Source organism: Nelumbo nucifera, chromosome 7 (genome assembly GCF_055504915.1).
Source record: "Nelumbo nucifera cultivar China Antique chromosome 7, China Antique-T2T, whole genome shotgun sequence".
NCBI lineage: Eukaryota > Viridiplantae > Streptophyta > Magnoliopsida > Proteales > Nelumbonaceae > Nelumbo > Nelumbo nucifera.
The window spans coordinates 58668805-58695693 of record NC_142655.1 but is presented as its reverse complement, the minus strand read 5'-3'; the positions used below and the strand labels follow the sequence as shown (position 1 = coordinate 58695693).

The window sequence follows — 26889 nt, the reverse complement described above, 5'->3', positions numbered from 1 at the left end:
TCTCCCACCCGTGGGAAATTGGATTCTCGTGCTATCCCTTGCATATTTCTTGGTTACTCCTTCACTCAAAAGGGATACTGTTGTTTTGATCCTGTTTCTTGTAAGTTCTATATCTCCATGGATGTTTCTTTCTTTGAAGATGAGCCTTTCTATCTTGTTTCTCCTCAGGGGGAGTGTAGGCATGAGGAGAAACTGGTTCAGCTTCCCTCTCTCCCTGACCCTCCACCTTTCGTGTTTTTTCTCGTCGTCGCAAAGGCCAACCAAATTCAAGAGCTGTAGAGAATCCGGAAGCTGTACCTCCAGTGCCACCAGACTCCTCGGGGGAGGATCATTCTCACTCAGGTATTTTGGCTCCCAATGATGTCCTTGAATCTATTGAAAATGATTCCTCTACTGCTAATGATCTTGACCGTCCTATTGCTCACAAGAAGAGTGTTAGATTGTGCACCACTAAACATCCCATTTCCAACTTTGTCTCCTATGAGAACATTTCATCCTCATTCTGTGCCTTCCTTACCTCTATTGACAGTGTCCCTATCCCTAAGAATGTGGCAGAAGCTCTTTCAGTTCCTGAATGGACAAATGCCATGAGGGAAGAAATTAATGCTCTTCACAAAAATGGCACATGGGAACTTGTTGATCTTCCTAAGGGAAAGGTTCCAGTTGGATGTAAATGGGTGTTCACAATCAAGCATAAGGCTGATGGAACAATGGAAAGGTATAAAGCTCGCTTAGTGGCAAAGGGATTTACTCAAGTGTATGGAGTTGATTATGTAGAAACTTTTGCCCCCGTTGCCAAGATGAATTCCATTAGAGTCCTTTCTCTCTTGTGGCTAATCTGAATTGGGTTTTACACCAGCTGGACATCAAGAATGCATTCTTGAATGGTGACCTTGAAGAGGAAGTGTACATGATTCAACCTCCTGGTTTTCTAGCCCAAGGCAATGAACAGAAAGTGTGCAAGTTGAAGAAGTCCTTATACGGGCTGAAACAATCACCAAGAGCTTGGTTCAGCAGATTCCATGTGGCAGTTCAGCAGAAAGGATACAAGCAATGCCAATCAGATCACACACTGTGAAAAAAGGAGAAGGTAAAATTGCTGCTCTAATTGTATATGTGGATGACATAATTGTTACTAGTGATTGGGAGGATGAAATTCAGAAATTGAAATTTTTTCTTGCCACTCAGTTTGAAGTGAAGGATCTAAGACCTGCCAGATACTTTCTTGGAATTGAAGTTGCCCGATCAAAGAAGGGTATCTTCATTTCTCAAAGGAAATATGTCCTAGATTTACTTCAGGACACTGGAAAGATGGGGGTGAAGCCAGTTGACTCTCCCATTGACCCCAACCATAAATTAGGTGACAACTGTGGTGAATCGCTCAAGGATGTGAAACAGTTTCAGAGGCTTGTAGGGAGATTGTTATACCTTTCTATGACTCGCCCAGACATTGCATATGCTGTTGGTGTTCTCAGTCAGTTCATGCATGCTCCTAGGTCTTCTCATCTTGAAGCAGCAGAGAGAATCCTCCAATATCTAAAGAAGTATCCGGGTACTGGTTTGTTATTTCAAAAGCATGGACATTTGAAAGTTGAAGTTTATACAGATGCAGATTGGGCTGGACCCCAAAGTGACAGAAAGTCTACCAGTGGCTACTGCACCTTTATAGGAGGGAACCTTGTTACATGGAGGAGTAAAAAGCAAAATGTGGTAGCTAGATCCAGTGCTGAAGCTGAATATCGTGCTATGGCCCACGGGGTTGCTGAAGGCATGTGGATAAAGAATTTGTTGGGGGAGTTGGGTTTCCCAGTGACCAAACCTATAACTCTATTTTGTGATAACAAAACAGCTATAAGCATTGCTGCCAATCCGGTGTTACATGATAGAACAAAGCACATCGAAGTTGACAAGCATTTTATCAGAGAGAAAGTTTTCACAGGCGAAGTGTGTACCCCCTATGTCACTTCTGAGAACCAGCTTGCAAACATCTTTACAAAGGGTTTAAACCTTTCCAGACATCATGATCTTTGTGACAAGTTGGGCATGATTGATATCTATGCTCCAACTTGAGGGGGAGTGTTGACAGTTTATGTATTCAGGTTTAGTACCATAAGGGTACTGTTGTAATTTCTCCTCTGTTTATATTGTTCGACTGTACTAGTATAAATAATAAAATCATTCTTTCGCCCCTTATGTTTTGGAGGGATTTCAGTCACTCGACTCACCTCTCTTCTCTCTTCTCCTCTCCTCTCTTCACTTGCTCTTGCTCAACAAATACTATGTATAATCATCCACAAACAAGAGGAAATAACAATAGCCACCCATGGAAGGAATATGATATGGTCCCCATACATCAGTATGAACAACATCAAAAGCAAAAGTACTTCTTTTATTACTTGATTTAAAATAATGTCTACAATGTTTTCCCAACTGACAACTCTCACACTCTAAGGTAGATAACTGGACAGACTCAAACAACTTTGGAAAAAGGAATTTTAATTAACTAAAAGAAAGATTACCCAACCGATTATGCCAGAGCATAATCTGACTCTCTGACTTTGATCCACTATTACTGTTGCTGCTAACATGGTGACTCTGATGTCTTGGGATCTCATCTAGAAGGTAGACTCCATTCACCTCACGACCATTCCCAATCTTCTTTGACTCTAGATCCTACAAAATGCAATTACCAAGAAGGAAGGTCATTGAACAATTCAAATTTTTTGTCAAAGAACTAATAGAAAGAAGGTTGGTATGAAGTCTAGGGACATGTAAGACAAAAGATAGAGTAATGTCATTGGTTACTCTAATTGTCCCCTTCCCAGCAATGGGAATATGTGAACCATCTGCTGTAGAGACTCTGTCTCCACTAGAGCACAACTGATAAGAATTAAAAAGGGTAGGTATATTAGTCATGTGCTCAAATGTTTCTGAGTCTATAATCTAGGGAGGTCCCTCCTTATCTGAAGTGGATGCAAAATTTGCAGTTGCATATGAACTACCTATATGAGCAAAAGAGGTGGTGTAGTTGGTTCCTACACTTTGTTGTCCATCTGAAGGGCTAGAACTAGTTGCATCTTTCTTACTCATAAGCTGTCCAAACCTCTCCAATTCTGTTCTAACTGTTGCTATTGCAATGGACTCCCAATCAGTTTGGGAAAGGGAGGCCGAAGAGTCTCTTATAGCTGCCACATTTGCATTTCCCTTCTTGTTCCTGATCTGAGCAAGTATGAGATGTGGATGGAGCTTCTAGCAAGTGTCTCTAGTATGCTTAGGCTTCTTACAATAATCACACACCAAGTCCTTCTTATCCTCCCTCCTAGTCTCACTGCTCCCCCTGTCTCCATTTGGCTTAGGTTTGGTTGTACTAACCATAGCAAACTGGTCAATCCCAGGCTATCTTAGCATGACATTCCTCTTGCTCTCCTCTCCAGAAACAAAGGCATAGGCTTGAGAGAGTGTCATACTCTCTTAGAAAGGATATGCTGCCTAGCAATATTGAATTCAGGATTTAACCCTGCCAAGAACTCAAAAACCCTATTTTTCTCTACCAGTTTCTGGTAGGTTGCTGCATCATTTACACTTTCCCACACCATAGTTTCTAAGTGATCTATCTCCTGCCAAAGGGTTTTCAGCATGGAGAAATACATGGCAAGGGGTTTATCTCCCTATTTTATACTAATCACCTGATTCCTTAACTGATAGGCTTTGGCTACATTCTACTTCTGAGAATAGGTTTCAATAACTCCATCCCAAATCTCCTTTGCAGTATTAGCCTATAGAAAATTTTTGCCAATGTGAGGTAACATAGAATTACATAGCCAGGACATCACCATGTAATTCTCCTGTACCCATCGAGAAGAATCTGTATTAGGTTTCTTCTCCTCCCCAGTGATGTACCCTAATTTTCCATGGGCACCAATAGCCATTTTGGCTGATTGTGCCCATTCTAAATAATTTGTACCATCAAGCTTCACTATAGTAATGATTCCAGACCCAAAAATATCACTACTACCTTCAACGCCCAGTCCCATGGTACCGGTGGATTTCAGCTCGGTACTCCAACTCTCCATCGTACTTCAAATAGTTCAACAGTAAGAAAAAATAGGTTGAGAGCCTCCAAGAGCAATTCGATCTCACACACACAGGAACAAACTCTTCCGAAAGAAGAAAACCCTATCCGGAGAGAAATTTCTTTCCTCCCACTGTTTCCCACTAGAGAGAAAAGTGAATTGGCCACTCCAGGAGGCCCAAAAAACTCCAGAAACCTAACCGCCCCCTACAGAAAAACAAGAGAAATCCAATGATACTTGAGCGCCCAAGATCAGATAAAAAACAAGACTCCAGCTTTTTTAGGACTCTTCCATGTACTCCAGTTCTTCCTGATTTGATGACGAAAAGTAGATCACCTTCCTGATGACTAGATCTCACCAAAAAATCCAAGAACTGGGCAATTTGTAGTAGATCAATCAGCCCTTTATCACCTCATGCAGTCAGCCGCTCAAAGGCTGCATGAGAAAACTCCAAGAACCTTAGTCGAAGCTCTGATACCAAGTAGAAACCTGCGGAATTAAAAAATTGTGAAAGAAAAAAATATTTTCTTGAAGAAGAGAAGAAAGAGAGAAGAAGAAAAGAAGAAGAGAACTTGAGAAAGAAAAGAGAGCTATATCTTGCCGCCCCCTTCACTTAATATTTATATTAGAAATACAAGAAGTATACAATGACTAATATGCCCTTATAGGGTGGCAAACACTAAAAAGCACATAAAAGACTTCAAGAAATAATAAATAATGGACCCAACATAACTGCTGTGGTCCCCACTTCCTATCTAACAATTAACATAAAACAACTACTCTTAAAACAACACAAACTGACTAAATCTTCAACACATTAGGATATACTTTTCTTCTTTGATGATTGGAAGCGGTAGAATGTTAGATGGCCTGAAGTTCCTTTTGGGGATTGTAGAATTTTAAGGGCCATTACTCAATGATGGTCCTGACTATTCAATTTTAATGGGCATGGGCCATTACTCACTTTTAAAATACTGCTTGCACAACATACATTTTTTATTCAATTGATAGGTGCATGGAGCATCAATTAAGCAGGATTATTATTTTCTCAAAACCCATATCCTTTTCTTTGTTTTTTATAATCTAAGTTGGCATTTCCTTTGTGCAGTTCTACCACATGGTTAGTTTCATTCTTTTTCTTTTACTAATTTGTTTTTTGCAATGTTGCATAGATGACAATCAATTATATGCATGGCAAGAGGAATAACATGTTCATGCAGCGCTATGGTTTTTCATCATCAGTGGTATTTGCCCTAGGCCTTGCTTCTTAGAAGTTGTTTACTTGTATTTTCATTATTATGAATATGTGCTTATTTATTGAGTATATATTCCTTTAAAGAAGAAATGAAAGAAAGGCAAGTCTTTCATGTTAAGCAGTACGCATTTCTATGGACTATGGCAATAAAAATAATTTTCTGGAGAAGACTTACCTGACATAATAGTGTGGGTTGGACTATTTTTCATTATTATGTAATTTTTCATACTTCAGATGTTATGTATTGAATGGCCTATATCATAGGTATTCCTTGTAGTGCCAATAATTAGGGTTCATGAGAGGAAAACTTTAGTTCTTTAGGGACTAAAAGGAGAAGCTAGGGTTTTAATTCCAGTAGAGATTATAGTGAATCTTTGCGGAGGCTCAGCCATTGATGTAGGCAACCATTGCCAAACCACATTAAATCTTGTCTTCTATATGTGTATGCTTTCTTATTTTCATGATTTAATCTAGTTTTAATTTTATACCAGAAATTAGTAGATTCTACTACCTAACCATTTTGGACATCCTTGACACTCTGGAAATTACTAGCTTGGGACTTTATGTTCTTAGAAGGGCAGAATGTTTAAACTTGTTATTCCTCAATGTCCCTGTTAAGTTTTTGACCTTGTAAGCTGTGAAACAGTTTCTTTTATTGATCATTCATGAGCCTTTTCCTGTGTTTCTTGTGCTGTAATTGGTCCTCCTGTTTCTTTTATGATTTTTTTGATGATTAACTGTTAATATATTTATCTATAATATGAACCATACAGTACAAAAACAAATAATACAATTTTCCATGTATTTCACTTTTCACACAGATCAGTTGGAGCTAGCCCATTATTACTCTCCCCTGCCCCTAATGGAGCCCCACACCACATCAAATGATCAAAGGTTTTATTTCAGTCCAAATGGATGCCTTGCCCACATCATTGACTCTCTGATAACTCCCCTCATAGGCTAGGGAGTCGGCAATAAAATTAGCAGACTGAGAAACCCAAGAAAATTCTGCTTGTAGAATGTGAGACAGGTTTCCATGTTTCTCTGATTTGATGCTCTAGTTGCCATTTACTACAGTCCTGCCATTTTTCCTTCTACACTAACTGATAGTCTGTGAATCCCCCTAAATGATCAAGCTTTGAAAACGTGATTTCATTGCCAGTCTCAACCCCTCAAGTACTAGCTTGTGTTTCTGACCTCCAGAAATTTCCACATTCTAGTTTACTATTTTTATGTCAGAAATGAAGTCATTCGTAGGAACCTAGAAGTAGCTCCAGTAGGTGATTCATCTGAACAGAGGACCACTTACAGAACCTGTAAGAAAAAGTGGTCAGTTACAAGTTGAAGGGGCTAGAAGGGCTATGAGCAGACCTAAAAGGACAAGGGTAAACAGAATGGAATGGCGAAACGGGATTCATGTAGCCAACCTGTATAGTTGGGAACTTGGGATAAGTTTTTGATGATGATCAGTTTATCTATTTTTATGTTCTCCAAAACATGTAAAAATTATGGTTACAGCACATTTTACCAATACGTAAGAGATTCCATTTTCATTTCACTTTATACTCTAGTGGAAACTGAAGCTGGCTAGCACTACAGCCAGTTTTTTACATTCCAAAACCCACCTCAGAAAAAATAAACCTACAAGTTAAAGTTGCATTTCCTCTTGGATGGGGCCTATCTCCCAAATTGGTGGGAACTGGAATAAGACAGATATAATGGATGGAATGTTGGCAAGATTGTGAGTAAATAGAGAAGGATGTACAGTGGCTCTTCATTGCCTCAGATATCATATATGGAATATCTCTTTTTGTATGGCATTGTGGGCTAAAGGTTATTGCCCATCATGTATATCCTCTTCTTGAAATCTTTATTCCATCATGTTAATCAAATCTTTTTAATCTTTACCACTCAAAAGGATGATCATATTTGTCCAGTGGCTCTTGATTCAGCATTAGTGATAATTTGTCAATTGAACTATGTGGTTGACCAGAGTTAAAAGTAGCCTTACATATTAATGTACCATGAAGTGGCAAGAATCTGTCCATTTGTCTGGTGTGGAATTTCAAAATAAAACCGCTTCTACTTTTACATAGAGGGTAGTTTTTCTGCAAGTTATTTGTTTGGATTGAATAAAAAATGAACTTTATTTCAATTAAATATACTCAGATATTTGTGACCTGCTTGATTCTTGCAGAACCCTTGGGATGTAATCCAATTTTCTGGCAATTCACAAATTCAGTTGGATTCCTTCTTGTCAGTCTTCAATATATCTGGCCTGCCTGAAGAATATTATCATAACAGTATGGGTTTTGCAAACTTTTTTTTTCTATTTTTTTACTATTTACAACCATTTTAGTTACTTGATTATGTATGCCTATTCCATAAGAATTACCAATATTTGTAGCAGGTAAGCTGTCAAATGGTGGAGATGGATTTGTTGATGGAGCAGTCATTGCGGCAGCAAGGACATTGCCAACATGGTCAGATGGCGATATGCCTCCAATTCCAAGCCAAGAAAGAAAGGCTGTGAAGGAGTTACAAGAAGAATGCCAACTTATGCTAGCTGAATTCCCTACGACTTCATATGAAGATCAAGAGATCTTAGGTATTACCATGCAGTTTCCATTATTCAGAATGGAGTTTTGATTCATGGATAGCTCCATCCAATCTGTATCATCTGAAATCATCTGAACAATAGTACATTCAATTGAATATTTTGAGGATAATATGCATAGTGATCATGCATGTTCAAAAGGGATAAATTAAAAACAGCCATTATCCAATACTAACCCTGATCATCTGGGTCTTGAGAGGGGTGGACTGGGCATGGACCCAATAAGTTCTAATTATGGTCTTGCTTCCAAACACCTAGGATGTTAAAGATAATATTATTAATAAGGCTATTTCAAACTTTTTTTTTTCTATTTTTTTGGGCAAGCTGGTTTGGACCCTCTCACTGGTTCTTTAGAAATACATCAACCAATTAGCTACAGACTTGATCCAGTTGTCATAAATTAAGGTCCAGTTGAAGCTTGTTCCTAATTTGCTTTTACTGCCAACAGATTCTATGCCACAAGCAAGGAGGACACTTGAAGCTGCAATTAAGTATGTAGCCCTATGATTATCTTATCATTTGTTTTTGGGTTTCATTGTTAAATCACCTTGAGCCTTGGGGAATGAACTGCCAAAGTTTACTTATTAAACAAAAATGTCGCTCCTGCAGGTACCGTCTGCATAGGAAGTTGTTTATAGAAAAGGTCAGCCAAGCACTGGAGATTTATCAAGAGAGGATATTGTTTTAGTTGTGAATTTTTTGCCTATATGGTTTATCACTGTTTTTGGTTACGTAAATAGGAATTAGCCATTAGATGAAATTTGTATCATTTATTCAACTTCGCAGGTTATGGAAACGAAATTTATTAGAGATATAGTAACTTGACAACCTTTGTATTTTCTTGAAGTTTTCTCTTGGTGCATTATCCATTCCACGATCCTTGTAGTTGCTTCCAAGAATCTTGATCATCTTTTAAAGTCAACTAATAACTTTGACTAGATAGCAGAGTGAAACTTCTGCTCCAAAAACTATTCAGATGCAGAAGTTTTTTCTTTTTTTTTTTTTCCTACAAACACCAAATCACCTATGGTGGTTGATCCCACCAAAAGCTACCCGAGGAGATAAAGAGAGACTATGGAGATAAGAAACAGGATATTGATAAGTTGATAGCTGCAGCAGTTTCTCTTATTGGAACCTCCTTTCCTGATTTTGAAAGAGGTTTCTCTTTCCAATCATGTACCCTAGATTGGCATTGAGTATATCTTTTATGGATCTTAATTCCATTGGTTTGTCCAGATACCAAGATACGTCTCCTTGAATTTTTTTTTTTTAAGCTTTGGAGCATTTGGGTGAAACCAGTGATATCTGAAACTTGCATGAGGTATACTGGCATCACAGCCAAATCAAAGATGAGCAGAAAAGGATTTAAGATACTTTAAAATCCCCAAACTTGCTAATTTGTGAAAATGCAAATTGCTAAGATTTCATATGCAAGGTTTAAATATCAATGGTTGAAATTCAAATTTATTCCACCTGTATTTGCAGTATCAACTGATATTTTCATAATATCCATCTGCATTGGCCGATATTGGCTGAGAAATCGCAAATTCTCCCTTTTTTTGTTTTTCTCCATTTTCTTTCATTAATTTCTACATATAAACTGTATAATTACACACTAAAGTCTAATCAATTCCTATACTTAAGGCTGTATTGTTTGGTTGCAGTGCAATTTTATTTGTGCTAGTACAAATGCATGGGAGTACAGATGAAAAGAATGCGAATTGTAGTTTAAGGGCCTCTTTATTGCTTTTTAATGCTGAAAAGCATTGATACATTTTCAAAGGCAATAAGTGCATTTAGTATCATGTTTTCACTTCATCCTTAAACGTCACATCATCCCTTGTTTTCCATTAGCTTCACTTTTTGTTTTCCAAAAATTACTTCCAAAAGCTTTTTCCTTTCACATATACTATAATTTAGAAATTATTATTATTATTACTTTATTAATTATTTATGTATTTTTATTTATCTATTTAATTATTTAATAATTTATTATTTTAATTAATTAATTAATTATGAAATACATAATTTTTATTTGTTAGTTAATTAATTTATATAATTAAATATTTTAAATATATTATTTAATTAATGCTTAATGTCTTAAAAATAATTAAGTAATTAATTATTAATAGTTATATTAAAAATTAATTAATATTTACGTAATTATTCATTTTCAATATTTATTAATTAATTAATAATTTCTTAATTTTAAAAAATATTTAATTATTTATTATTTTTTCAATTCCATTATTTGTATTTATTTTATTAATTGTTAATTAGTTTGTTAAATAATTAAACAAACTTTCTCTTATCCAAGGTTAAAATGGTCAATTGTCATTTTTCAAAACTCAACATTCAAATATCATAATAACATTCTTTATAGGCTTCAGAGTCAATAAAAGTTTACCAATTCTAATACACCTTTAAAAGTAATTATTACAGTTTCAAAGGCATTCAAAATTTAGAATTCCTTGCAAACAAACATACCCTAATTTTGTTTAGGGTTTTACTTTATTATGCTTAAGGTCTTATTTTTACTTAATTTTTTAATGCAATCAAATAGAATAAGGTGAAGATTGAAACAAATTTAAATCATATGCACTGCCATAATTTTGCATCGATGCAATAAATTTGCACAACAACCAAGCGTAGCCTAAGGTAAAATTTCAAAGACAATTTGTATCACACTCATTAATATCTCTCATTGACTCCTACACTAAAGCACTAATTCTTAATTAACTCTTTAATTAAGACAATTTTAAATTCAAGTTAGCCTTAGTTCTTATATTTAGACCAATTATTCAAATTCAAATTTGTCTAGCACGGCATAAGATTTCTATTAAGTATGTGTTTGGTATAACTTTCCTTTATTAAATAAATATTTGTACTTGATTTGTCTTCAAAAGCTGAGAAATAAAATGAAGCTTCCCTAATGGTTGATGATGTGTACATAAAGCACACGCGAAGGGGCGTATAACGTGTTTGTGAGTTCACTTTGGGGGATTGGGGATGCCTAATCGTGTGATCTGTGATGTTAACTGTGAACGTGAACCGCGGTTTAACTGCTCATCCACATAACAGTACTATTTTACGCTTCTTTCTCTCTCCAGGGGAGCGAGATCAACCAAAGCCAAACATACTTATCGGATCACCACATTTGTGAAATTCAATTGCCACTTTGCAAGAATGCCGTTGGGGTAACCGTATTTTAAATGGGTTCTCCCAACGCCCTTCTGAACCTCTACCTCGAGCAAGGAAAATGGCGGGAGCTAACGGCTTTCTATCAACGAATCCGAAATCAAGGCTTCCAACCCAACTCCTTCACCTTCTCGCTTCTTCTCAAATCCTTCTCTTCTTCTCACTCCCCTTCCCTTCATCAATGCCAAGCCATCCATGCAGATGCCACCAAGCGTGGGTTCATCCACTCCGACCCTTATGTGACCAATGCCTTAGTAAGTGCGTATGCTCGATATGGTTCATTGCAGAATGCACGCAAGCTATTCGATGAAATCCCATGTCCCAATCCCGTTTGTTGGAACACGGTGATTTCTAGTTTCTTCCATGCAGGCGACTGCGGTGGGGCAGGCCAACTCTTTGATCAGATGAAATTAACACAAAATCCAAATGACATCACGTGGTCCGCCATGGTTGCAGGTTATACTCAGAACGGTCGGCCTGAGGATGCCTTGTTATCTTTCAAGCAAATGGGAGGCGAAGTCGATGAAACATGTTCTTGTCTTTTGCCCAATTCTCACACCATTACTAGTGTTCTTTCTGCTTGTGGGCAGTTGAGAGAGATCCATTTTGGGGTGCAAGTCCATGCGTACACTGTAAAGATAAGCACATATATTGAGAATGATGTATTTGTTGGAAGCGCTCTTGTGGATATGTATGGTCGTTGTGGTTTTCAGGAACTGGCAAGGGTTGTCTTTGATTCCATGGTGATCAAGTGTGTGGTGGGTTGGTCTACACTAATAGCAACATACATACGTAATGAGTGCCCTTCTCGTGCTATTGAGACTTTCAGGGAGATGGCTTCTGACGGCTCTGAGCCCAACTATGTTACACTGACCACACTAATAACAGCATGTGCTGACATGCCAAGCTTGATACTAGGTAAGGAACTTCATGGTTTCATAATTAGGAGAGGGATGGAGCCAGATGCATTTGTTTTTACAGCCTTGATTGGCATGTATGGCAAGTGCAATTATATGCTATATGCTCGTCAATTATTTGAGATGGGTAAGATCTATGAAAAATGTAATTCAACGGCAATGTGGAACTCCTTAATTGCTGGATATGTGGAGAACAATTGTATTGATGAGGCATGGACTTTGTTCCAATCTATGTATCAATATGGTGGTGTCAAGCCAAATTCTGTCACCATGGCCATTGTTCTTCCACTATGTGCTAGATTTGCTTCACTCCTCTATGGCAAGAAGATCCACTGTTATGCTCTTAAAAATGGTTTAGATGAAGATACATTGGTAGGTAACAGTTTATTGGATATGTACTCCAAATGTGGAAAGCTCCAATATGCTGAGAACCAATTTGTTAGAATGACCAAGAAGAATAGGATTTCATGGACTTCAATGATTGATGGTTATGGGATGCATGGTAATGGGAAAGATGCAATCAGAGTTTTCGAAGGCATGGCAAGAGAGAAAGATATAAGTCCAGATCATGTCACATTTGTTGCTCTGATCTCAGCATGCAGCCATGCGGGTCTAGTAGAGGAGGGTGTCAGGTACTTTGAAGCAATGCATAAGGAATATGGAGTTGTACCTATGGAGGAGAATTATGGGTCCGTGGTTGATCTTCTTGCACGAGCTGGGCGCCTAGAAGAGGCAAAAGGTTTAATTGCATCAATGCCAATGGAACCAGGTGCTAGTGTGTGGGGGGCATTGCTTGGTGCTTGTAGGATTAATGGAAATGTTGAAGAGGCTGAAACTGCAGCAGAAATACTATTCAAGCTTGAGCCAAATGAGGGTGGTTTCCAGAAGTTGTTGTCGAGTATATATGCAGAAAAGGGTAGGTTAGACAGTGTTGCAGAGGTTAGGAGAGCAATGAGAGAGAAAGGTGTCCCCAAAAGGGAAGGCTTTAGTTGGTTGGAGACTAAAGAAGGGACCTATAGGTTTTTGGTTGGCAGTGATGCTCATTTCCATGACAGACCATACATGAAGCTATAACAAAGATGAAGCATCATAAACGAAGTTGGCCTTATATCAATTCTTGATGAAATGAAAATATCAAAATGATCAACTTCTGCATAGACCACTTCTATTTTTGTTGTAAATTTTAGATGCTCTTAAAGAAAGAAAAAGAATTATTTGTTACAGGAAAGGTTATTAATCCTAGGTCTCCCATCAAAAGGGAGATTATAATAACAAGTTAAAACTGTAATTGATGGAAATTGTGAAATAGAAATATGCTAATATTTTAATCCATCTCACGAAGATTTTTGTCATATGGTTGATTACATAATGTCCCAAATTGTAGTTTTGCTCCCCCATGAAAGGGATTCTGGAGGGAATCCAGAATATGGAGTCTGGTCCAACCCATTGATTTCCTTATTATCATGCTTAGTTCCAGTGAGCAGAAGGGGGAAGATGATGATATAGTAATGCTTGATGATTCAAATATTCCAAATTCAAGAATATTTGATCAAATTCAAATATTCTCTCTTTTTGCACCATCCGTCACCACCGTGTTCGCCTGGTTGCGCCAAAGCAACTATAACGTCATTATTCATTAATATCAGCCCTAATCTAGAGTTGATGGTTGCCGTGCTTGCGGAGGACGACCAAGAACTTTGCTGTGATCGCTACCCGGTGCCAGTCTCGTAGTTTTGTTCTTTCTTTCTCCTCTTTTAGTTACACCTTCGAGGCCCTATAGAGGTGAACATAGTCAATTGCCACTTTAGTAGTTGAAAATGATTCGTGCGTTCAATCCCTTCACCCTTGCTCATCATGGTGTTTACTGCTGCTCATTTATTTAAATATATAAAGTGGGGCTTTGAAATGGTAAGATATTGGAATTGGGATCTTCGAAGTCTTTCATTCCTTCAACTGATTTAGAACTTGAAGGAACACAGGCTTACCAGATTTCTTCAACTGATTGCAGAGGCATCTCTCTCTCTCCGTTTCAGAGCAGTAGCCTCTCTTTCAGTTAAGTATGAGTCTAGCAGATGGAGTTGCTCACGGTCACGGCTCACCCTCCCGTTCTCCCCTTCAGCGAGGCCGCGAGCTAGAGGTTGCACGTGGAAGTGATGTCACACGAGTTCGGGACATGTATTCCTGTAATCCTGTTTGATTGAGGAGTTCACACTGCAGGAGGTTTTCCGGAGACAATCTCTGAAGGGATGGCCATATGGGTGGGTTTGTGTGAATTTGGTGCGGGCTGAGCTTCAGCCGACCCATTACTGAGCATCGTCTCCTTCGGTGGTTAAACCTCTTGGGACATCCCAGCAAACAAGGAAGAGGCTGCAAAGTTTGATGGCGCATCGCATACGCTGCTCATCCCTAGCGCGCTACTTCTCGTCCGCCTCATCGTCCTCTTCTAAGGTTCCTCTGCTATGGAAAACTGAAGAAGAGTCCACCACCGTCCAGCTCATGTCATGGGGCCGAGGTGCCTCAGGCCAACTCGGCGGTGGCATTGAAGAAATCCGACTATACCCAACTCCTGTCGCCTCTCTTGCCCTGCCCTCCAGTTTCCAACTTTCTCCTATCCCTGGACGCCTCCCTCCTTCCGATGCATCAGATTTCAAAGCCTCACAGTCGTCTGTGGAGGTTGGCATCTCATGTGGCCTCTTCCACTCTTCTCTACTCGTTAATGGAAATTTCTGGATGTGGGGTAAAGGTGAAGGTGGTCGCCTCGGCTTTGGTCACGAAAACCCTGCATTTGTTCCAACTCTAAACCCTAATCTTGATAATGTCCGAAGTATCGCTCCGGGTGGACTTCATTCTGTTGCGCTCACCGCCCTTGGCGAAGTCTTTACTTGGTCGGTAATGCATCAGTAGAGGATTTTTATTTTTACATAGAATTCTAAAGATATCACTTCATTTAGCATCGTTCCTTGCCCTCCTTTTAATATCCAATTACATTTGATGTGAACTTTTCTTTCTTTGAAGTTGCGTAATGTAATGATTTTACAGACAGTAGGGTAAAGTTTGCAGGGGCTATGGTGGATTTGGGGCTCTTGGGCATTCTGTTTATCATAGAGAATTATTGCCAAGACAGGTGAAAGGTGATTGGAATGGAAGGATTTGCCAAATTGCAACCAGTGGGGCTCATACTGCGGCTGTAACAGATTCAGGTTTGCTGACCATTGTTCTAGGAAGGAGTTACTACTGGACTTTGTCTATTTGAATTCACACAAAATGAGAAACTATACTTGCATTCGCTAACCTAAAACTTTACAATTGGCAATTTTGAATGGGGTTTGTATGAAAACCTTCAACAGCACATTGTACCAAATATCATTGCTTTTATTCATTTGATGTAGGTGAACTTTATACATGGGGTCGAGATGAAGGTGATGGTAGATTGGGCCTTGGTTCTGGTCGTGGCCCGAATGAGGGTGCACTTAGTGTTCCTTCCAAAGTAAAAGCATTACCTGTGCCTGTGGTTGCAGTGTCATGTGGAGGATTTTTTACAATGGCACTGACTAAAGAGGGGCAGCTTTGGAATTGGGGAGGTTGGTATTTTCTTCATCTATTGTGCTTTACAAGATTTATTTACATTCAAGACAATTACTTTTGTATAGTTGGCGTAGTTATCAAGGCGTCACCTAGGTGACTAGGCATCCTCACTATCTCTTGTGGCATCCTAAATCCTGACATGTAGTACATTGGAAGATTTGCTAGGGTAGACTTAATAAGAGTTAAATTGTGGACGAGGGTAATTTTAAGTATTCATGGTCATGCATATGATGGTTGGGACACTAGGACTTTGGCTTGCCTCAAGGGGCGTGGCACAAAGGCGGTTTGTAGAATCAGGAATGTAATATATTTTACATCACATTAGCTACTTTAAGTAATGCAATTGAGGAAAAAAAGAGATTGTGGGTTTTACATGCTTGAAAATGGTTTATATGTTTGATTTATTTTAAAATTCACATGTGAATATGTTTTACATGTTATGTTTATGTATTTTAATTTTAGATAATAGGTTTTTAAAACATTTATTTTAAAATTTAAAATTTATATTTTTTATTAATATTATGTTTAATGTTTTTTGATTTTTTTTGATTTTTTTGATTTTTTTAGCTTTTTATTTATTTTTAATTATTGCTCCTTGCTTCAGAAAGGCGCGCACCTTGCCTTGCGCCTCGGGTGCAAATTGACCCCTACACCTTTTTTTTACCTTGTGCTTTTAAACTGACCCCTGAACCAGTTTGAAAAAAAACTAAAAAAAAAAATTTAAGGCGCAGCTTGATATAGGTCGATATGCCCCAATCGGCATATCTTTCTCTATTGATATTTAGAACCTTGATTTCACCTACAACCAGAAAGAGAAGAAAACCATTCCCAAATACAGCAAATGAAAGGACAGGAGATTAAGTTAAGAGGTGGAAAGTAGTTTCACCATTCAATTTACACAGAAAACACCAGTTGGGATACAAGGCTCAATTTGGTATTTTCATTTGCAACAAATCACAAGTATTAATACACCCATGGAACACTTCCTAGCAAAATGCACTAATCTTTGGAGGAATAGGAACACAATAGATTTCTTTCACAGGGAAAGTGGGGGGAGAGGAAGTAGAAAAAGGGAGCTAAATAGAGACTACAAAGAAAACTGCCCAGTAGAGGAAAGAGACCACCGCCCGGCATCCCTCCCATCATTCACAAGGGTCACCAACTCCAAAACACTCAACAAGTTAGACACCAAGGGGATTTCTGACTCTCAGATTTCTGGTAAGCTCCAAATTCCAAATCAACCCAGAAGAGGAAGGATGAGGTTCTATAAAGTCAGCCACAGGTTTATGTTTGAGACTAGAAAGAACAAAGAGTGAGGGAAAGACATCCTTCAAAGGGGATTCACCCACCACACATCTTCTCAGAATCTTATTTTACTACCAGAAGCCAAGTCATACCTTTCATGGTTGAGGAAAGATGGAAGAGTGCCATGAATTGCTTATCAAGGAATAGTCAGAGTAGCTATTTGCAGACATTCTGCATCCCAGCCATTTCTTGATAGCCCATGAATACTGCCACTACTCTTTGCCAATTGCCATAGTTTCTCATTTTCCACAGGGAAAGTATGTTCCAGTATCTTAATTCCATGGTAATCATTGCAACTCTGTATATTATCTTTGTTCTTATATAATCATTGTAATTTTCCCCCACTCATTAGGCATTTTCTTTACGAAATAACTTCTTTGCCTCTCCTTAATGTCCTTGTTCTTTACCGAAACTCTTCGATCTTCACCTTGTGCATCTAATATGATCTAAATGTTTACTCTTCCATTTCTCTAACATTTTGTCACCTTTTATTTTTATAAATAATAGAAATAGTTCATTAAAGCAAAAATTCCACACTGTCCATGAAAGTGGACGGCAGGTCAAGAGAGCACAGAGCAAGCTCCAGAAAGAAGCAGAAAGATACAACTAGAGATCTGTTACAAATTACAATCCAGTCCAACAACCCCACACCAAATGATTATAGGAGCCCCAGCCCTAGCTAAAATGTCTGCCAAAACATTTGCAGTTCTAGGCACCCAGTTGAATGAACTATTCAAGTTGTAAACTTGGTACCTAGAATTTGTGCTTGCTTGACCAATGGCTTGAACTTGCAAGGGATCTCATCCAGCAGATTATGGTTTTGAAATCACCATCCACCCCCATGTTCCCCATTTTCATCATGCTCATCAACTGTTGCCCCAGAATCAAGGCCTGTAGTTCAGCCTTTAAAGAATTACCATTATCCAATTAGGCTCAAAAAACAAGGCGGAATATTAGCGTTTTTTTTTTGAACTGTAAGGTAAAAGTATTTCATTAAGATCAAATAGCCCCTGTACAATGAGGAACTGTACAGAGAGAAACAGTATGCTCAATACAGCCACCCCTCAAAAGTCCTTACAGACAGTATGCAAAATATTAGCATTATAGAGCTAATTTAGGTATTATTTGTAGCCATAGAGCTAGTTTTTAACTTTAAGAGAAATTTTCTACCTTTCATTTACATGCAGTAATATCAGAGGGTTATAACCTCTTGTACAAGCTGATTTTTGGCCCAGCTAATCTTTTAGGGATCCATCTGGTGTGGTGGGTTCTAATGCTTGAAACATGGGACATGTGGCAAGTTATGGGGGCAGAACAGTATGGCAAGATATTTAATTTCCTTTGTTTTTCCTTTTCTCTTTGATTTCAAGAGCATCAAAGATTTTCATTGACAAAGATATTGCTAGTAATCTGTAGTTGGGGAAGAAATGTGCTTGTGTGCCCCTGGGCATTAGGGGTATGGCCTTAAATAGTGATTGACATAAAAGATCAATTAGGTTTTTGTTTCTAATTTATTTTTGTCATATTGCAGAGTGTAATTAGAGGATTGTGGATTATTATTTTTAATTTTGAAATTTTGGGTTGGGCTATTGTGCTTTGATCAGTTGGGTTCTCAGATCCTCTAAGAAAATATTCATTGTCTTCTTGGATCATCTTATATACCAGCTACAGCTAGTATAAGTTTTAGAAAATGACAGAGTATTCATCTAGTGAGTGCATTTAATGGGAAAGTCTCAAAATTTGACTTGTCACAGTTTTTGTGGAAACAACTTTGGCGCTAGGCATGCTATCACTTGTGAAGGACAGTTAACAACAATTGCTGGATTTGAGAACCCATTGCAGTGCCTCATGATGCATAATTTCTCTTACCTGAATCTGAAGTTCTGAACCTGGAAATCATCCTATCGCTTTCTTAAACTAATTAGATCTGTCCCTCAAACTAGTCAATATTTATAAATTATTGGGTTTGAGTTCAGAAGAAATAGAAGAAACTTTATGCATCTTCTTTTGCTCCATATTTAGGTTGTTATCAATGCCAAAGAAGCACTTACCTGTGCTTATCTGAATCTCCTGTTGAACAGTACTAATAAATGACCTCTGAATCCTTTCTTTTACTCAATATTTAATTCTTAACTGTGGATGGAGGTAACTAGTAAACAGATCAATGAGGTTAGTTCTTTTAAAACTGCTTTTAGGATATTAACTTGTTTCCCTTGTTGGTTTATGAACTAGAAAGCATTAAACGTGATCTAACACAAAATAATTTATCAAACACTATAAGTAGAACTAAAACAACATCAGGTAGCCTAAGAAACCAAGGAATGAAATGAAAAAGAGCATGGTGATAGCTGTCACCTTGCAGGACTGCTTGGGAGTTGTATATATGCATACTTTTCATTTATGTGAGCATTAAGTCAGAGACTATAACAAAACAAAGATATGAAGGGATGGGATCCTTGCCATTTTGAATGCAACAAAGATATATAGGAGTGCATTTACAGGTGTATTAATTACACAAAAAAAAAGGAATAAAATAAAAGGGCATTCTGGTCACACTTGGATAGAGAGGACTTTTTCTTTAATTTTTTAAAGAAAAGAACAAACCAAGGGGTAAATCCTATTTGATGGCTCTCTAAGTTGAAAATTGATATTTTATTATGCCCCTTGTACATATACAATATTGTATGGTTTCACTGCACTCCATATGGAAACTCCAAGGTGATCCCATAACTAGGCTTTATCACATAGGCAAACACCTATGCATCACCTTGACAACTAGAAGAGAGAAAAAAGAGTTGTATTGATGGAACTACTGTCTTGATTCTTGGATCTCCCTGTCTTTGTTAACCTTTTTGATGATTCAGAGATCATTTCAACTAGTTTGCTAGAAACCCGGTTTCAGTTAATTATCCAAAACAGCCCCCCTCCCCCAATAATATTGTCAGAGTCGGTTCGAAAGTTAGAGAAAGAGAGAGACAGACAGAGAGAGAACAAAGAATGGTGGGTGTGATACCTTGTATCAATCGACACCCTAAAAGATATATTTATATTAAGTTGTAAAAGGACAGATCTGCCCTTAATGTACAAGAGAGAGATAATACAAAGAATAGATATACAACAAAGAAAAGTAAAAGTACAAAAATAGCCCTACGGCTAGATTTCATTGCCTCTACACTCCCCCTCAAACTGATGCTTAGGAACAAGCATCAGTTTGTCCATGAGAAATAGATGCCGAGCCCGTGCCATTGCTTTAGTCAACAAGTCTGCTAGTTAAAACCCGGAAGAGACATGGGGAAGAGATATGGTACACTCAAGAAGGAGATTGCGAATGAAGTGGCAATCAACTTCTTGTGTTTGGTGCGCTCATAGAAGACGGGGTTGGATGCAATTTTTATTGCACCGATATTGTTTGCATAAAGAGGAACAGGCAATGATGGCTCATTTAGTATTTCAAATAGAAGAGCCCAAAGCCATATGATCTCACTACACACGGAAGACATAGCCCTGTATTCAACTTCAGTGGAAGATTTGGACACAGTAGCTCGTTTCTTGCACTTCTAGGAGATAAGGGAGTTACCTAGGAAGACACACCAGCCAGTAGTGGACCGTCGGGTGTTAGGGCATCTAGCCCAATTAGCATCCGCATAGGCCATAAGATGAATGGGAAATGATGAGGAGAAGAATATCCTATGTGACAGTGTGCCTCGCACATATCTTATAATCTGATGAACTGCAGATAAATGTGGTTGTCTCGGAGAAGAAACAAATTGACTTACTATCTGAACTACATAAGATATGCCTGGTCGAGTCATGGTGAGATAGATTAGACTTCTCACTAGCTGACGATAAAGGGTAGGATCTTCAAGGGGAGACCCATCATCTTTATTGAGTTTCAGGTTTAGTTCTAGTGGAGTGTCCACAATCTTAGAGTCACTAATATTTGTCAGTTTAACTAGGTCAGCCGCATACTTCTGTTGATTAACAAAGTATCCTCGAGAATTTCTGCTCACTTCAAGGCTCAAGAAATATGTCAAAGGCCCCAAGTCCTTCATCTTGAAGGATTCATTGAGTAACTGTTGTAGCCTAGAAATTCCTTTTGTATCATCCCCTGTAATGAGTATATCATCAACATAGAGGAGTAATATTGTTACTCCCTGCTTCCTCCTTAAGATGAATAAGGAATCATCGGAAGGACTCTGGGTAAAGCTAACATCAGTGATGATAGATTTGAACTTTTCAAACCATGCCCTAGGGGCTTGCTTTAGGCCATAGAGTGACTTCTTCAGACGACAAACAAGTTTTAGATCTGTACAGTATCCTGGAGGGGGTTTCATATAGACCGTCTCTTTTAACTCCCCATGAAGAAAAGCATTCTTGACATCCATTTGATGGATTGTCCACTGTTTGGCTACAGATATGACCATCAGAAGACGTACATTAGTCATTTTAGCTACAGGAGCAAAGGTCTCCTCATAGTCTATCCTGTATTCCTGCTTGTATCCCTGTGCAACAAGTCTGGCTTTATATCAGATGTAAATCAGTCCTCAAATATTAGGTGTAAATTTGAAGATTGGAAGAAAAAGGAAGAAGAGAAGTAAGAGCAGCAACACAATAGAAGAAGATGGCGTAAAGAGAAGGAAGAAGAAGAAGAATCGAATTATCTTCCCTTTCTCCTCTAATCCTTTTTTTATTAAGAATTAAAGTTAGAGTAATGACAAGTATGCCCTTAAGTGGGCGGCCAGCTAGGCAGTAACATAAAGAGATTAAACAAAAAGAAATAGCAGGCCCATTAAGAGAGGCCCATTAGCCAACAATAAAAGAAAAGATATTACAAGAGAAGATACTAGGACCCATTCGGCCCAGCCTCTTTACACTCCCCCTCAAGCTGAGCATAGATGTCAATCATGCCCAGCTTGCTTATATAGTGTGTCATTTTCCCTCTTGGAACTCCCTTGGTCAAGATATCAACCAATTGCTCATCTGATGTGATGAATAGCAAACAAACTTCTCTCCTAAGGAAACTCTTTCCCTTATAAAATGTCTATCAACCTCAATGTGCTTAGTTCTGTCATGTTGAACAGGATTATGTGCAATGTTGATAGTTGCTTGGTTGTCACAGTAGAGCATCATTGGCTTATCGTAGTCAACCCCCAATTCTTCTAGAAGGGATCGTAGCCAAAGTAATTTTGACACACCATGTGCCATTGCCCTGTATTCTGCTTCAGCTGAGGATCTAACAACTACAGACTGTTTCTTACTCTTCCCTGACACAATGTTCCCAGCGACCAGAGCACAATAACCTGAGGTGGATCTCCTATCATTAATACATGCTTGCCCAATCAGCATCAGTGAAAGCTTCCAGCTTCATGTGTCCATGCTTAGCAAACAGAATACCTTTCCCTGGAGTTTCTTTCAAGTAACACAGAACCCTTTTTGCAATAGCTAAATGAGTGTCACTGGGAGAATGCATAAATTGACTAATAACACTTACTGCATAGGAAATATTTGGCCGAGTCATGCAAAGATATAACAACTTCCTAAGCAGTATCTGAAAACCCCCTAATCAGATAAAAACTCACCATCTGTAGCAGAAAGCTTATGATTAGGATCAATAGGAGTGGTGATTGGTTTAGCTCTAAGTTTACCAGTCTCAGCAAGGAGGTTAAGGACATATTTATGCTGAGAAATGAAGATACTATCCTTAGATCTAGCAACTTCAATGCCCAAAAAATACCGAAGATCTCCCAAATCCTTGATCTCAAATTTAGAGTTGAGAAACCTTTTTAGTTTACTGACCTCTTGAGTGTCATTACCCATGACCACAATATCATCAACATAAACTATCAAGGTCACCAGAGAGCCATTTCTCTTCAAGAACAATGTATGATCAGATTGAGTTTGTGTGTAGCCAAAGGAGACAAGAGCAGCCCTAAACCTCTCAAACCAAGCCCGAGGAGACTGTTTGAGACCATAAATAGATTTTTGTAGTTTACACACCTTGCCTTGCATTTCCTTCCCATACACCCCTGGAGGCAAAGACATATAGACATCTTCATGCAGGACTCCATTCAAGATGGCATTTTTAACATCAAACTGGTGTTGGGGCTAGCCAAAAGTAGCGGCTAGAGATAACAAAACTCTGACTGAGGTCATCTTAGCGACATGAGCAAATGTCTCAAGATAGTCAATGCCATACATTTGAGTATAGCCCTTAGCAACCAGCCTAGCCTTAAACCTCTTAATAGAGCCATCAGAGTGATATTTAATGGTAAACACCCATTTACAACCCACTGGTTCCTTCCCTTCAGGCAAGTCAACAATATCCTAGGTATGGTTCTTATGCAAAGCATCCAGTTCAGCCATCATAGCATCCCTCCATTCAGGTTGAGATAAGGCTTCCGGTATGGACCTGGGTATCACATGGGAAGAAACAGATGCAAGAAAAGAGTAGTAGGAAGGAGAGAGAAGGCTGTAAGACAGGTGTTTGGAGATACAATGGGCTGTACACTTCCGCTTGCCCTTGCAGAGAGCAATAGGAAGGTTAAGGTCTGGGAAAGCTGTAGATGGGTCAGAAGAAGGCTGACTTGTTACCTCAGTAATGATGGGAGGAGCAAGAGGCTCTTCTGTACTGACCTGTTACCTCAGTAATGATGGGAGGAGCAAGAAGCTCTTCTGTAGGAGTGGAAACAACCTGCCCATGTCTGAATCTCTACATTTGGTACCACCTTTGGAGAACAAGAGGAGGAGGAATTATGGGAGAATGAGGTGGAGGAGGAGGAATAGAAATATCAGAGGTAGGTCCAGTGGGAGAAGTAGACACCTTATGATAGGACTCAAGAGGAATGGGAAGAGGAATAGCTGGAGACATAGCAAAGGGCTCTTCAGATTTCTCCCCCTCAGGAGAAATGCTAAAGAAAGGAGTCAACTCAGCAAAGGTGACATCCCGAGATACAAAGCGGGTGCCACGAACTGGATCAAAACAGCAATATCCCTTTTGTGTGGAAGCATATTCCAGAAAAACACATTTATGAGCCTTAGGTTCAAACTTGCGCCTTTGATGACTGTGAATATGCACATAGCAAGTGCACCAAAAAACACGGAGAGGAAGAGAAAAATATCCTCATCCGGGAAGAGAAGGCTAAAGGGGGTTTTGAAGTCAAGGACCTAGGAGGGCATACAGTTGATCAAAAAAGTAGCAGTAAGAAGAACATCTCCCCAAAATTTTATAGGAACATGGGATGCAAACAAGAGGGATCTGGCAACTTTAACCACATGTCTGTTCTTCCTTTCCACCACCCCGTTTTGTTGTGGAGTGTAGGAACAAGAACTTTGATGAATAACCCCAAAAGTTTCAAGATAGGTGGAGAGGGTTCTCTCAAAATACTCCTTAGCATTATCAGAACGGAATATTTTGATACAAGTGTTAAACTGGGTGAGGATGAGTTCATAAAATTTTTGCACAATAGCTGGTACTTCATCCCTGGATTTCATGAGATAAATCCAAGTGTAACAAGAGTAGTCATCAATAAAAATGATGAAGTACTTGTAACCCCCCATAGTTGGCAAATGATGTGGCCCCCACACGTCACAGTGAATAATAAGAAAAGGAGATAGAGATCATTTATTTATTTATTTTTTTTGATAATTGAGATAAAGATCTTTTATTGCTTACTGAATAAGAATGTCTACAATGCTTTGCCAGTTCACACGACTCACATTGAAGACTCGATAAAGACACTCCCTTAAACATATCTGGAAACAAATGACTCAAAGTAGAAAATGACAAATGACCAAACCGAAAGTGACATAACAAGACTTTGTTAACAGACTCTGACAAAACTGACTCTAAGGCAACTCCATGAGGTGGTCCCAAAGCTCGATCCGGTGTGTCCAGCAAGTATATTCCGTTCGCCTCATGGCCACTCCCAATCATCCTCTGAGATTGCAGGTCCTGAAAAACACAATGAGTGGGAAAAAAAGGTTATGCTGCAATTCATGGATTTAGTTAAGTTTCTAACAGATAAAAGGTTTGTGTTAAGTTTAAGGACATGAAGGACAGATGATAAATAAAGGGTGTCAGACGTCTTTATATCTCCTTTACCAGAGATGGGAGCAAGCAAGAGACCCATCAACAAGGGATATTTTCTCTTTGCCAGAGAGAAGGTGGTATGAGCAGAAGAGATTAGACAGGCTGGTCATATGGTCTGATGCACCGGAATCAATAATCCAAGGGATTTTATGATTACTTGAAACTAAAGCATGATTTGTAGAAGCACGAATACCTGAGTGAGCAAATGCTGATGAAGATGATGTGTTGTTGCTGGAAGAGTGAGATGAAGAAACAATAGCTTCCAAGTGATTTAGTAGCCTCCTATACTTTTCAAAATCCACCTTCATTGCTGCCAACTGCTCAATGGTTGATTTCTCTTCACTCTCCTTATTTCCTCCTTCAGGTACTGTAGCAACATTAGCTGCCTTAGGCTTTCCTACCTGACTGCCCTTCTTAGAGCTGTTGTTATTCTTAAACCTATAAGGAAGAAGCTCAGGATGAAGCTTCATTCTTACTCTCATGAAGCTCAGTAGGACCCTTTGGCTTTATTCCAGCATGTGCAAAGTGTTTTGTAGGTAGACCCTGCAATTGAACTTGCCGCCTACTCTGCTCACTGCTTATCATAGCATATGCCTGGGAAAGAGTAACCTCATTTCCACCAACTTCCTATACGTTTCAACATCATTCTTACTCTCATACAACTGTCTCCATAACATCAATTTCTTGCCATAGGGATTTCAGTATAGAGTAGTAGATTGCTACACTCTTCTCCCCCTAACTTAGGTTCTTCACGTCACTTTCAACTTATAGACTCTGGCTACATTCAACTTCTGTGAATAGGTCTCAGTAACACTGTCCCATATCTCCTTAGCCGAAGACGTCCAGAGATAATGCTGACTTATATGAGGTTGCATAGAATTAACCAACCATCCTATGACAGTATAGTTCTCTTGCATCCATTTCTCAAATTCAGGGTCTGTCTCTTTGGGTTTCACTTTATTACCTATGAGATACCCGAGTTTTCCTCTACTACAGACATAAATTCTTATAGGTTGTGCCCAAGCAAGATAATTTGTCCCATCTAGCTTGATTGTGGTTACACCAGTCAAAACGGAATCTACCGAGCCAAGGCCTGAAACTGACACTTGGTTGAACTCACTTTCGTATGGCTCCATTAATCAAATGAAAATCAAAGAACCAGAAATTTTGTCTATATAAACTTACTTGAAGTCAAACTAGAACCCAGATGCTTGAAAACTAGGGTTTTACTCCGTCCAGCTATTGGGGAGGAAGAGAGAAGATGCAACCGCTCCTACCAGAATTTCCCAATCTCTTCCAAACCTGAACCGCCCTCCTTTAGGAGTCACAAGACACCTCCCAAGCACAGAGCGCCACACCTAAAGCTTCACCTTTATCTATACCTTCGAAAATCTCTAATCGGCTAGGGTTTTGGGCAGCAACAGAACAACACCGCTTCTTGGCAATATCTAGCCAGATTCAAACTCTCCAAACCCTCTACCAACTAGGCCAAAGATCTTTTGAACTATAGAGAATCTATCTCTCCATACACTCTTAATCTAAGGGTGTATGGGAAAAGAAGAAGAAAGAAAAAAAAAGGAAGAAATAGACCTGCTCTGATACGAAGATGTAAATCAGTCCTCAAATATTAGGTGTAAATTTGAAGATTAGAAGAAAAAGGAAGAAGAGAAGTAAGAGCAGCAACACAAGAGAAGAAGATGGCGAAAAGAGAAGGAAGAAGAAGAAGAATCAAATTCTCTTCCCTTTCTCCTCTAATCCTTTTTTTATTAAGAATTAAAGTTAGAGTAATGACAAGTATGCCCTTAAGTGGGCGGCCAGCTAGGCAGTAACATAAAGAGATTAAACAAAAA

General features: G+C 38.8%; 3 protein-coding genes across 7 annotated transcripts in view; all 3 read left to right on the top strand.

The window, feature by feature from the left end:
• The window catches only part of PTAC14 (plastid transcriptionally active 14), a 38693-nt gene extending 29852 nt beyond the window's left edge, over positions 1-8841 (top strand). For 2 of the 4 annotated variants that reach the window (XM_010262457.3, XM_088891808.1), the window contains 5 exons: positions 5246-5317; positions 7526-7631; positions 7739-7936; positions 8394-8436; positions 8555-8841. In XM_010262457.3, the coding sequence (XP_010260759.1) occupies positions 5246-5317; positions 7526-7631; positions 7739-7936; positions 8394-8436; positions 8555-8633 (498 nt within the window). In that variant the 3' untranslated portion in view covers positions 8634-8841. Of the gene's footprint in view, positions 1-5245; positions 5318-7525; positions 7632-7735; positions 7937-8393; positions 8437-8554 lie in introns of all 4 variants that reach the window. The other 2 variants (XM_010262456.3, XM_088891807.1) reach the window with 1 other exon arrangement.
• Positions 8842-10847: 2006 nt separating this feature from the next.
• On the top strand, positions 10848-13268 carry LOC104599851 (pentatricopeptide repeat-containing protein At2g13600-like). Its single transcript, XM_010262590.2, has one exon. It carries the CDS (start codon positions 11158-11160, stop codon positions 13132-13134), a length of 1977 nt encoding a protein of 658 aa, XP_010260892.1. The 5' UTR covers positions 10848-11157; the 3' UTR covers positions 13135-13268.
• Positions 13269-13411: 143 nt separating this feature from the next.
• The window catches only part of RUG3 (Regulator of chromosome condensation (RCC1) family protein), a 35340-nt gene continuing 21862 nt past the window's right edge, over positions 13412-26889 (top strand). The window contains exons 1-4 of one of the 2 annotated variants that reach the window (XM_088891450.1): positions 13412-13968; positions 14069-14945; positions 15121-15260; positions 15450-15641. In XM_088891450.1, the coding sequence (XP_088747576.1) occupies positions 14440-14945; positions 15121-15260; positions 15450-15641 (838 nt within the window). In that variant the 5' untranslated portion in view covers positions 13412-13968; positions 14069-14439. Of the gene's footprint in view, positions 14946-15120; positions 15261-15449; positions 15642-26889 lie in introns of both variants that reach the window. The other variant, XM_010262455.2, reaches the window with a different exon arrangement.

Bases quoted from the DNA above. Each gene is read 5' to 3' on its own strand.
- LOC104599851 (XM_010262590.2), top strand. From the start codon at position 11,158: ATGGGTTCTCCCAACGCCCTTCTGAACCTCTACCTCGAGCAAGGAAAA.